The 13,384-nt window shown below is 43.5% G+C and overlaps 1 protein-coding gene across 1 annotated transcript in view; it reads right to left on the bottom strand.

Annotated features, from left to right (window-relative positions):
* Window positions 1-13,384, bottom strand: part of PITRM1 (pitrilysin metallopeptidase 1) — a 99,392-nt gene that overhangs the window by 49,353 nt on the left and 36,655 nt on the right. The window contains exons 6-13 of the mRNA XM_069729693.1: window positions 12,284-12,380; window positions 6,526-6,686; window positions 4,122-4,248; window positions 3,139-3,227; window positions 2,729-2,857; window positions 2,275-2,388; window positions 386-482; window positions 143-277 (exon numbers count right to left, since the gene is read on the bottom strand). Coding sequence (XP_069585794.1) covers window positions 143-277; window positions 386-482; window positions 2,275-2,388; window positions 2,729-2,857; window positions 3,139-3,227; window positions 4,122-4,248; window positions 6,526-6,686; window positions 12,284-12,380 — 949 coding nt within the window. The remainder of the gene's footprint in view (window positions 1-142; window positions 278-385; window positions 483-2,274; window positions 2,389-2,728; window positions 2,858-3,138; window positions 3,228-4,121; window positions 4,249-6,525; window positions 6,687-12,283; window positions 12,381-13,384) is intronic.

The following is a 13,384-nucleotide window of genomic DNA, read 5'->3' as shown; positions in this document are numbered from 1 at the left end:
TGTACACTGCAGAGGAGGAGCTAATTTTGTTATTTGCATAGTGTCAGCCTCCTAGTGGCAGCAGCATACACCCATGGTTCCTGTGTCCCCCAATGAGAGGCGATAAAGAAACTAGGATTTTTTATTGAGAACTCAGTATTACCTGAAAATAATGCTTGACCTTTTCTTGAAGGAACGTGGGATTTTCTTTAAGACATTGTCTGAATTTCTTTACTTTCTTTCCAATTTGTAACAAGTCAACAGGATCTCCATCGTGATTCCAACAGGATGCGATGTACTAGAAGGGAACAGATCACCATTCAGGACTGTGAAACATTTGCTTTTGTGTCCATAATGAGGATAGGCTTCAGGTCCCACAGATTAGGTAATAAATAGTCAAACCTACTGAGGCTAGGGCAAGGCCAAAGCTTGTAGACTGATGCTTCATCTGGATCTCCACCTTGTGGAGAATTGCTTCAATTCTCTCTGGCTCAAACCCCTTCCTGCAGTAAAAGAAAAATCTCATCATAAAACCCATTTTTCCTGGTGTTTGAACGGTCAGCATTCTCCGATCTCAGTGACGGGTGACGGATCTTAATATGGCTCTAATTTTATTCTAATATTGTGTAGTGGAAAATACCAGAGGGGGCAGAGTATCACCACAAAAACCTTCCATTTATCTAACGGAAGACCGCGAGAAACCAGTGTCCGAACTGCTGTTCCCCCCCACAACGCAGAGTCAGCGTACCCCATGTGGTGTCCCCCCACACTGCAGAGTCTCAGCGTACCCATGTGGTGTCCCCCCCACACCGCAGAGTCCGCGTACCCCATGTGATGTCCTCCCACACCGCAGAGTCAGCGTACCCCATGTGGCGTCCCCCACACTGCAGAGTCTCAGCGTACCCCATGTGGTGTCCCCCCACACTGCAGAGTCTCAGCGTACCCCATGTGGTGTCCCCCCACACCGCAGAGTCAGTGTACCCCATGTGATGTCCCCCCACACTGCAGAGTCTCAGCGTACCCCATGTGGTGTCCCCCCACACTGCAGAGTCTCAGCGTACCCCATGTGGTGTCCCCTCACACTGCAGAGTCAGCGTACCCCATGTGATGTCCCCCCACACTGCAGAGTCTCAGCGTACCCCATGTGGTGTCCCCCCACACTGCAGAGTCTCAGCGTACCCCATGTGGTGTCCCCTCACACTGCAGAGTCAGCGTACCCCATGTGATGTCCCCTCACACTGCAGAGTCTCAGCGTACCCCATGTGGTGTCCCCTCACACTGCAGAGTCTCAGCGTACCCCATGTGGTGTCCCCTCACACTGCAGAGTCTCAGCGTACCCCATGTGGTGTCCCCCCACAATGCAGTCTCACCGTACCCCATGTGATGTCCCCTCACACTGCAGTCAGCGTACCCCATGTGATGTCCCCTCACTGCAGAGTCTCAGCGTACCTCATGTGGTGTCCCCTCACACTGCAGAGTCTCAGCGTACCCCATGTGATGTCCCCTCACACTGCAGAGTCTCAGCGTACCCCATGTGATGTCCCCTCACTGCAGAGTCTCAGCGTACCTCATGTGGTGTCCCCTCACACTGCAGAGTCTCAGCGTACCCCATGTGATGTCCCCTCACACTGCAGAGTCTCAGCGTACCCCATGTGATGTCCCCCCACAATGCAGAGTCTCAGCGTACCCCATGTGATGTCCCCTCACACTGCAGAGTCAGCGTACCCCATGTGATGTCCCCCCACACCGCAGAGTCAGCGTACCCCATGTGATGTCCCCTCACACTGTAGAGTCTCAGCGTACCCCATGTGGTGTCCCCTCACACTGCAGAGTCTCAGCGTACCCCATGTGGTGTCCCCTCACACTGCAGAGTCTCAGCGTACCCCATATGGTGTCCCCTCAGGAAGTGGGGAGAGCATTATCGGCACGTACACCAGAGGTCACTGGAGCGGAAATCGCCTGCGCAGAAGATCCCTGAATACAGTGTCCATAGAAGAGAGGATGAGGGAGGGAGCAGGCGCAGGATTCTGGGGCCATAACTGAAATGCATGGGAGTAATGTAATGAGGAGAGGAGGCAGGGATTTCTTCCTGGCACCGCACGCCTCAGAGCCTGGAAGAAATCATTAACATAAAAGGAAAGAATATAAGATTTCTCCCCAACAAGAACATTAATATAAGGCATACAAGTAGGACTAGTGTAACATTCTATTACCTGTATGCCCATATTAATAGGTCATATGTCCCAGGAGGGGTCAGATTCCTTTTAACAATTCCCTTTTTAATGTCATACTTACTCAGCCACCTCATGAATAGTTTTAGTTATGATTTCTTTCACGGACTGGATATCATCAGTATTTATGCCCTGTAATCCAATGCTGAAGAATGTATCCCGGGTGCAATTGTTAAACCTAATAGTAAAGACAAAAAAATATATATAATCTAATTTTAAAAAAATTATATATATATATATATTATATATAATATATACGCACACATTCTATATCTATTACCGTTTCCCTAATGTTGCAATAAAATCATAGCAAATAGCCTAAACCCTAAATGACACCAATAAAAACTACAGCTCGCCATGCGGAAACCATACCCCTCTCACAGCTTCATTGCTAGAAAGATAAAAGCAATGAATATCAGACAGTGCCAACACAATCCAACTATTTTTAATAAAGTTCTGAATTTTTTTCATTACAATTATGCAAAGTAAAAAAAGTTATGAGAAGAGAGTTGCCTTACCCGCTATCGGGAGAGAAATCTGTCCCCAGATTGGCTTCTATTAAGGCTTTGTAGAAAGGAGAATTTGGTCCATCAGACAACAAAGCGGATAAAAGGCTCAATGTAAATGCTTCAGATGAGTCTGCAATACTAGAGACAGAACACACTAACAGTCTCTGCTATAATATCTATTCCAGCTTTGTGGTGAAGATGTAAGATTTGAATAGCGATCACTTACACACGGCTATAGGGGAAGAGCGTGGACGTAAGCAGTTCTATAATACAGTGCAATGTAAGAAACTCTAATGGTGCCTAATAGATTGCACAGACGGTGCCCGAGGTTGCAGGGGGGGAGCACTGGATAATAAATTCTTGGATAATTAAACACCATTCAAATACAATAATAAAATCTGCAGAAAAGCATTACTCACTCTGATAAAAGGAAGCTCACGCTGACCATCGTCTGCTTAGCCGGGTCAGGTGCAAACGTGTCCACGCCACAAGAGGTATGATATTCTCTCTGCAAATTACAAAGTTTCTTTTGATTTATTTTTTTTCAACTGGACACTTTGTCAAAATACTGAAAAAAAAACCAAAAAGAACAAAAACAGCTGCCCTTGGATATATTTAACCCTCTAAGGCTGGTGTCACATTTGCGTCTTAATAGAGATTAAAAATATAAGCAACAACAACCACATAAGATCAGCCACAGCTCCATCCAAACACCTCCTCGCCACAGTCATGCCGCTAGGGTGCAGGGGGGGGGAGAATGGGTTTAATTCATTTCGGACATATGTACGTTACTAAAATTCTTTTAATTTCCCACTGATTTTACTCTTGGATCGCTTGGACCGAAAAAGGCGGTTACTTGTATTACAGAAGTATATTGAAGTCAAGACTCAAGAGCACGAAAAGAACGCCAAAAATAACATGGCAAATAAAACGGATACATGCAAACAAATAAAGATATATTCACCCTCCAACCTCACAGATGTAAACTGTATGGAAGGAAATCAGGACACTGTTTAAATCTAAATATACATTAAAGGGGTTGCCCTGGAGCCACTAAGATAGGACATCAATAGAGACAGAATTTGTTACCGATCAGCTGTTGCCAGCGCAGGTGATGGTAAACAATGAATAGAGGGAGGACAGCTCCACACACTGTACCGCCGTTCTCAGGCTCTGTAAAGCAAGCTCCTATTGAAGGGAATGGAAGCATGGTGCCCAAATACAGCCACTGTTTATATCCACTGGTCGCAGGACCACCTAACAGTTAACCTACCCCCAAATAGATATTTATGACCCATCCTATATTGCAGTCAGGGACATCCCCTTTAAGGAGATTTATAGTTGCAACAAAATGATGAATTTCTAAAGAGACAAAAGAAAAAAAAAAAAAAAAAAAACTTACCGCACTACTCCATCTCTGCTGTAGCGGAACCTCAGTGTGAGGATCAATGCGCTCAAACTTGCTCAATGCATCTTCATGAATCTGTTTTAAGTGTTGCTCCAATGGAAGATTACCATAAGTAAAAAACCTAGAGCGGAAAAGCAAATGAAAATCAGTATTACAGGACAGCACTTATTTTACAGCACTGGGGTTCTGGGTTCAAATCCCACCAAGGTCAAGATCTGCAAGGAGGTTGTATGTTCTCCCCGTGTTTGCGTGGGTTTCTTCCGGGTTCTCCGGTTTCCTCCCACACTCCAAAAACATACTGATAGGGAATCTAGATTGTGAGCCCCAATGGGGACAGCGATGATAATGACTGTAAAGTGCTGTGGAATTAATGGCGCTATATAAGGGAGTAACATAAATAATATGCCTAAGGCTATGTTCACACTTTGCGTTGTCCTTCTGCGGGTTCTCCCGCAGCGGATTTGATAAATCTGCAGGGCAAAACAACTGCGGTTCTCCCTGCAGATTTATCGCGGTTTGTTCCGCGTTTTCCGCTGCGGGTTTCCGCCTATACTATTGATGCTGCATATGCAGCAATATGCAGTATCAATAGTAATGTTAAAAATAATAAAAATTGGTTATACTCACCCTCTGACGTCCCGATCTCCTCGGCGCTGCACCCGGCAGTCTGGTTCCAGAGATGCTGTGCGAGAAGGACCCTTCGTGACGTCACGGTCATGTGACCGCGACGTCACCGCAGGTCCTGGTCGCACAGCAACTCTGACCGGACGGCCGCGTGCAGCGCTGAAGACTTCAGAGGGTGAGTATAACATGATTTTTTATTTTTTAACCCCAAATATGGTTCCCACGGCCTGGAGGAGAGTCTTCCCGCAACGTGGGCACAGCCCCATGCGGGAAGTAAGCGGTTCAATGTATTCCTATGGGTGCAGAATCGCAGCGATTCTGCACAAAGAAGTGACATGCTGCGGGTTGTAAACCGCTGCGTTCCCGCGCGGTTTTTCCCGCAGCATGTGCACAGCGGTTTGCGGTTTCCATAGGGTTTACATGTTACTGTAAACGCTATGGAAACTGCTGCGGACCCGCAGCATCAAAATCGCGGCGGTTCCGCGGTAAAAACCGCAAAGTGTGAATATAGCCTAAGATACTGCCAATATTACATTTAAAGGGAACCTGTCACCCCCAAAATCGATGATGGGCTAAGCCCACCAGCATCAGGGGCTTATCTACAGCATTCTGGAATGCTGTAGATAAGCCCCCGATGTATCCGGAAAGATGAGAAAAAGAGGTTAGATTATACTCACCCAGGGGCGGTCCCGGTCCGATGGGCATCGCGGTCAGGGGCCTCCCATCTTCATAGGATGACGTCCTCTTCTTGTAGTCACGCTGCGGCTCCGGCGCAGGCATACTTTGTCTGCCCTGCCTCTCTGACCTTTCTCAGCACCTGCACACTGCAGTACTTTGCTCTGCCCTCAACAGGGCAGACAAAGTTTGCCTGCGCCGGAACGTGAAGACAAGAGGACATCATCTGATGAAGATGGGAGGTGGTGGACCGGGCCGCGACACCCATTGGACCAGAACCGGACCGGGACCGCCCCTGGGTGAATATAATCTAACCTCTTTTTCTCATCTTTCAGGTAACATCGGGGGCTTATCTACAGCATTACAGAATGCTGTAGATAAGCCCCTGATGCCGGTGGGCTTAGCTCATCTTCGATTTTGGGGGTGACAGGTTCCCTTTAATCATTAATTATTTATAATAAAATCCTCCAGTTCTACAGTCATAATTAGTACAAAATATTTCCTCCCAATTATTCTGCATTAAATCTTGGGACAAAAAATAAACCTGTAAGTATAAATATCTATACTAAAATCATAAAGTAAAGGCTTATAGGTAATTGTCAGCAAATTATTGCAACCCCATTTTGAGAGCAGCATTTTGTAGAGGCAGAGACCCTGATTCCAGCTATGTATCACTTATCGGGCTGCTTGCTGTCATTTTGATAAAATCAGTTATATTTGCTGCAGATCTAGCAGCACTGCTCCGAATTTTGAGCTTTGTATTTGCCCACACCAATGATTAGTAGTTTTCTGCCTATACACAGTGCACACAGAAAGCTATCAATCAGTGGTGGAGCATATGAATATGCTTGACTTCTGACAGAAGGTTTACTAGTCCTCTAGTGATAAAATCCCTACACTAAGTAGCCAAGTGACACGTTGCTGGCATCAGGGTCTCTGTCTCCACATGATGCTGCTCTCAGATTAAAGTGGGAAAAACCTGGTGACAGAACTCCAATTCCATAAACCTCTTACAGCAGCTTTTTCCAAAAAAGATGCAAAACCCCAATTTTGGTTAAACATTGACACAGGAACTAAGTTGTTGGCACATCTATTGTACCTGGCATTGCTTGGGTGATAGTGAGTGGCATGGAACTGCTTCAGCTGGGCCCAGGTGAGATCTGGGATGTCCAAGGGTTCTCCTCCAGAGACGACAGCATATGTGTGGTCCGGCAGAAGCTTATTCTGAAGCTGCTGTGCAAATACGCGCGCATTATCTGTCTAAGGAAGACAACAAGATCTTTAATATACACAAACACAGACTGACATTACTCTGCACATGTATTAACAGGTATGGAAAAAAAATAAGAATGCTTTAAAAAAAAAAAAAAGAAGCGTTATAGTTTTTGTTAATTGATTAACAAAATGCTTCCAAAACCGCATTTTGACAAGATCATCACAAAGCGAACTCCTGCTGACAAGCTAAAAATCTCTGTGGATTTCTGGTCGCAAAGTGTTACATTTTCCTGCAGCACCCCAACAGGTGGAATAAAGTATTACAGGGCATATTCAAAGTAATGCTGAACGGGTTGTGTAATGTCTGACAGTGTCTCTGGAGAAGGACCACTTTTGTATTCATTCTTCACTCTGGCCAAGAGAGGAGACTCCCCAACAAAGCTCAAAATTCTAAAATAAGGCATACAAACAACGAGGTCTGTAAAGAGGATAGCCCCTTTGCGTTTTGAAGCACTGCAGAAGTAGAATTGCTCCTAGATGTTAAAAAAAAAATTGTCCGAGTCCACAGATAGCGGCAGATCATCTAATGTGTATGTCCAGGAAGAGAAGGATCAGGACAGATGAATTTCAAGAACAGAAACTTCAATTACGAGATAAGACGCTGCCAGGAAGTCTGGCAGCAGATTTAACAGAGTAGAAGAAAGCTTGAGGTGAGCTGTGTGCTCCTTACATAGGTTGAAAAAAGACCTAGGTCCATCAAGTTCAACCTTCCTCCCCCAATTTCATGGATAAGCAAGAAACTATTTTTCTGATACAGCTATCAAATGTGTAAGGGGCCTTTATAAAGACTGTTAAAGCACAAGTACCAGACAGTTACAGACAAAATGAGAACACATCAGTGCCGTGCTGTGTGCTCACTACGGGCGTCACTGTATTCAGTAACGGTGTCACTGCTCCGCCACAAAACAACTGGAATATAAAAGGCATTTTTGGGAGTCTATTATAATTTCTTTCTGACATTTAATAGGCATCATCTATTCACAGGATATACTCCCAGATCCCGAGAATCTGGCTCTGACCTGTACACATCACGAGCGCCACATCATTCTCTATAGGATAAGTGATGACTAAAGGTACCGTTACACTAAACGACTTACCAACGATCACGACCAGCGATACGACCTGGCCGTGATCGTTGGTAAGTCGTTGTGTGGTCGCTGGGGAGCGTCACACAGATAGCTCTCCAGCGACCAACGATCAGGGGAAAGACTTCGGCATCGTTGAAACTGTCTTCAACGATGCCGAAGTCCCCCTGCAGCACCCGGGTAACCAGGGTAAACATCGGGTTACTAAGTGCAGGCCCGCGCTTAGTAACCCGATATTTACCCTGGTTACCATTGTAAAAGTAAAAAAAAAAACACTACATACTCACATTCTGATGTCTGTCACGTCCCCCGGCGTCCACAGGGTTAAAACTGCTTTCGGCAGGAGCGCTGCTAATGCACGCGCTGCTGCCGAGAGCTTCCCTGCACTGACTGTCAGCGCCGGCAGTAACAGCGGTGACGTCACCGCTGTGCTCAGCTTTACAGCCGGTGCTGACACAGTCAGTGCAGGGAAGCTCTTGGCAGCAGCGCGTGCATTAGCAGCGCTCCTGCCGAAAGCAGTTTTAACCCTGTGGACGCCGGGGGACGTGACAGACATCAGAATGTGAGTATGTAGTGTTTTTTTTTTACTTTTACAATGGTAACCAGGGTAAATATCGGGTTACTAAGCGTGGCCCTGCACTTAGTAACCCGATGTTTACCCGGGTTACAGGTGAACACATCGCTAGATCGGCGTCACACACGCCGATTCAGCGATGACAGCGGGTGATCAGCGACCAAAAAAAAAAGGACCTGATCATTCCCCACGACCAACGATCTCCCAGCAGGGGCCTGATCTTTGGTCGCGGTCACACCTAACGAGATCGTTAGCGGGATCGTTGCTACGTCACAAAAAGCGTGACGTTGCAACGATATCGTTATGTGTGAAGGTACCTTAAGGCTGTGTACACACATTGCAGATCTTGTAGATAAACTTGAAGCAATCCTGATGCCAGCAAAGTGAATGAGAAGCCTCAAGTGCCATGCACATGTTGAGTATTTCTGACATGCAGATAAAAATCTGCAGCCATGGCAATTCTCTGTGCATTTTTGAAGGAAAAATAAACGCAGCTGTAAAAGTGTTGCAGAAATTTTACTCAACGTGTGCCAGGGTGGATTTGATTTAAATCTAACGGATTTAAATCACGATTTAAATCACTAGTCAGTAAGGCTTGATTTAAATCAGTGATTTAAATCAAAGTTTCTACCTAAACTAGTTCTTGCTACTTTAACATGCAAGTAGATGAAGATTTTTAGAATCACTTTTTATATTACTTTTTTCTCCCCAGTTTAATGGGTTAATCATTCATATTTGGACACCACTGTTCTGTTGTACTTAGGAAGGAGAAAAATAATCCTGACCTTAACAATTTAAATAGATTTATTCAACTGAAACAATAACAACATTACAGCACAAGTTATTTGCTTAAACAAACAAACATCCATGTTTGTTAACTAATTTGGCTAAACAAAATATATATATATTTTAAGAAACTTAGACTGTCAGCCCAGCCGACACATGAAAAGCTTAAATACTACTGTCCCTGCTGTCCTCTGTAGCTCACTTGTCGTCATCTTCATCATCATCTTCTTCTTTGTTCCTATTCATAATCTGGAAAAGAAAAACAAGCTTTCCTGCTTTATTGGGTCCCAACCGATTTCTCAATTTAGAATGAATGAGTCCAAAGGAAGAGAATATTCTTTCAACGCCTGCAGAAGAAGCTACTGCTGTTAAAAGTGAAATCATTACTTGAACAGTCTCTAAATCCAAGAGCTTAAGTGACTTCCACCAGTTTACTGGTGTGACCTTCCTTAAAATATCTTCAGCAAACATATATTTCTTGAATGGTTCCCCCTTAGCTCTGAAGTTTATTATAGTTGGTATTAAAGATGGATGATTGCTGGATACCCATGCCATAGCTAACTCCTCTTCCTCAGCACTTAGGTTTTGACCCTGATATTGGATATTGACAATATTTGCCAACAAATGAGCTGGAGTCAGTGCTTGTCCCATTCGTTTGTTTACTGCTTGTAATTTAATTCTGTCCATGTGTAGTTCTGTTTTTAAGTGTTCACTCAGTTCCTTCCAAATTTCAACAGCATCCGCAATAAAACAGCTATTTTCTGTATTTTGTTTAAAGCTTGAGAGATGGGTTTCAGGAAGCTCAGCATATGTTCAACATTTCTCTTAAGCCCAATGTTGAGTATTTTGGCCGTGACAGTGCCATCTATTTTATCTCGATTTTCTTCACAAAGTGTCATGAGAATAGGCCAGTTTTTGTTATACTGCTCAAAACAGTCCACCACAGAGTTCCATCTAACATCTTGTGGGAGCGTTAGCTTGGTTCCACCCATACTTTTCAGAGCTGCTGCAGCAAAATGATTATTACGGAAGTATTTAGCAATCTCAACAACATTAGCCTTTATTTCTGGAACCCTTAAGTCTTTGGCTAAGAGGTGCAGCAAATGAGCACTGCAACCATATGTTATTAGCAGCTTTGTATTCCCTCCCTGCTCTTCTAAATCTCTTCTCATCTTGGATATGTTTGCAGCATTGTCAGTGACCAAACTGCGTACTAGACATTTGAATTTTTGTTCACATGTCGTTATAGCTTTTACTGCCACTTCTTGTAAGTATTCTGCTGTGTGTGCATTTCCTGACGTATCAGTTGTTTGTGCAAGGAAGACTTTACCTTCTTCTGTTGTTATACAAGCACATACAATAGGATCATTGTGGACATTACTCCACCCATCAATACTTAGGTTAACAATTTTACCCTCCAGAGCTGTTGCACATTGCTCCATTTCTCTGTCATACACTTGATCCAGCAGTTTCCCTGCAACATCAGCTCTGCTGGGTGGACTGTATCCTGGTCTCAGTGACTGAACCATATTAATGAAATGTGGGTTCTCAGTCAGACGGAAAGAAGAGTTCGTTGCATAAATAAACTGGGCAATTTTTTCATCAATCAACTCTTTTCCTAATCTGCTAGTTCTTATCACAAACCTATCTATGGTGGTTCCAGGAGGTAAAGGTTTTTTCTTCCTTTTGGGTGATGGTAATATGTGGCTGTGGGTGTCTGATGATGATGCTGCTGCTAATGAAGCACTATCCTGGATGGATAACTCTGAAACTGTAGAACAGGATGATGGTAATCTTGGAGTTGGATAGTTTCCAGAATCCATGAATTCCCCTAAACAAAAAAAGTCAATGCTGTTATTTTATTGTTTATACAATTTCTGCTTATTGTACACAACACATCACTGCCCCTGCCCCAAAAGGAATATTTGTTTTTCTTCATAACTGTACCAAATGACAGTAACATGTAGTAATAATAAGAAATATAATTTTTCTCACACATGACAGTTCAGTCTTTAGAAATAGGATTCAATAAAAATGTTTACCAACCTGAAGATCCTGCCTGTTCAGAAGTGTTTCTTTGGTCATCTTCATCACCGCACTTCTCATGATGTTGCCTCATTCGCGCCACCAGGCCTTGCATCTCTTTGTTGCATCGTTTGCATTTTGCACGCATGCCTGCCTTACCGATAGGCGAAGGAGCTTCATTAAAATATTCCCAAACTGGGTCTCTTTTACGGCCTGCTGCCATTATAAGGAAAGAATGTAATAAACCTCAGATCGTACACACAAACAGATCCAGACTTGTCTGTCTGTGGCTATGCTGCAGTATTGTGCTCAGTTTCACTTTCATTTTCTTGTCTGCTTGCCCTTCCTCCTCCTCACACTTAGATTCACATTCTTCTTGTGTTGTGCAGATCTATTCCACTCCAAACAATAAGAAACATATTGTCTAACTTCTTGGACTTGGCACTGAAGGGGTTGATTCTGTATTCATAGGTTTGTAGAACAATAGGATTAAGGTCTTTTTCTCAACTCTGTTCATGTTGTAACATTTTTGCTGTGAAGAAGAGGCTGGGACCTCTGCGGAGTCAAATTCAGTTTTGAGAACTGCGTAAGTAAAGTGAGCGTCTGTGATAATATAGGAGAGAAACTGCCCACTAATCCTACAGAAACCTCTGGAAGAGCATGGCATTGTGAATGTTACACATATACAGCCTTTATTCTACTGAGTTAAACAACTCAGCTTTATCTCATGATGGAAGAACCTTTGGATGGTAAAATATTTTCCTCAAGCAGTTTATTGAAAAAAATCCGATTTATATAAAAAAAATCCGATTTAAATAAAAAAAATCCGATTTAAATAAAAAAAATCCGATTTTTTTTATTTTTTTTAAAAAAACATTGACTTTTATCCACCCTGACGTGTGCACATCGCCTTTATGTTGAGAATCATTTTAAAACTTAAATGTTATCAAATTATTACTTTCTGTACGTGACACTTTTGCTAATTTGTCTACCTATTTTATTTTTTTTTTTGCATTTATACCAGACACAAAAGTACATGGTGACCAATAGATGAAGTTATTTCATGACTGAGGGTGAAAAAAAAAAAAAAGGAAAGAAAAACAACAACTTACAAATGCGCCCTTCATCTCGTTAAATACAATGCCCTTGAAGGTCAGAGGAGAAGACGGGTCAGTGGGATTTTTGTGCTCTAACCTCCATCCTTCTTGCCTGTATAAAATGACAAAACAAAATATGTTTTAATTATTCAAATTTAAATGGGGCTGTTTCTTTTCAATTACCGTAAATTTCTCCCTTTGGTGGAGACTGGTATAAAGCAAAAAAACAAAACTGTGCTCTACTCACCATTCCACCAGCGAGCCTCCGCTGCTGCTCCCTATGTCAGGCGCTGGCTGTGGGGCCAATAAATGAGGCTTTTAGGCTATGGGGGAATATCCCGATAGAACCGCTAAACTTATTGATTGGTTGCAGCGTAGTAAGGCTATGTGCACACGTTGCAGATTTGCCTGCGGATTTTTCTGCACTAAATCCTCAGCTCTTGGCAGAAAACGCAGGTGCGTTTTTGATGCGTTTTTTGCGCGGTTTTGGTGAGTTTTTTTATGCGGTTTTTTAATGCGTTTTTGTAAGCTAAATAAAGATGTATTATTGAACAAAAAAAAAAAAAAAAAGATTTGTAATGTCATGTCTTGTCCAACCTCCTCTTTTACATTTGTCCAACGCACGGAGAGACAGACGGAGAGACAGACGGAGAGACAGACGGAGAGACAGACGGAGAGACAGACGGAGAGACAGACGGAGAGACAGACGGAGAGACAGACGGAGAGACAGACGGAGAGACAGACGGAGAGACAGACGGAGAGACAGACGGAGAGACAGACGGAGAGACGGATGGATGGATAGATAAATAGATGTAGATATATGGATAGTTAGGCTACTTTTACACATCAGGTTATGCCGTTGGGCACAATCCGGCGAGTTTTGAAAAAAAAAAAAACAGATTTTTTTTTTTGCTGGATCCGTTTTTTTCTCATAGAGTTGTATTAGCGCCGGATGCGCCTGATGGCCACACATTTCATCTGTTTTTTGCTGGATCCGTCAAAAATAACTGTTTCCAGCAGACTGAGGAAACGTACAGAGGAAAGTTTTTTATGTCCGGCGAAAAAACGCACAGCGACGGGTCCGGCGAAAAATGTATGAAACTGAGATGTGAAATG

The sequence above is a fragment of the Ranitomeya imitator genome, chromosome 6 (genome assembly GCF_032444005.1).
Source record: "Ranitomeya imitator isolate aRanImi1 chromosome 6, aRanImi1.pri, whole genome shotgun sequence".
Classification (NCBI taxonomy): domain Eukaryota; kingdom Metazoa; phylum Chordata; class Amphibia; order Anura; family Dendrobatidae; genus Ranitomeya; species Ranitomeya imitator.
The sequence above is the reverse complement of the archived record's forward strand: the minus strand, read 5'-3'. Positions and strand labels throughout refer to the sequence as shown.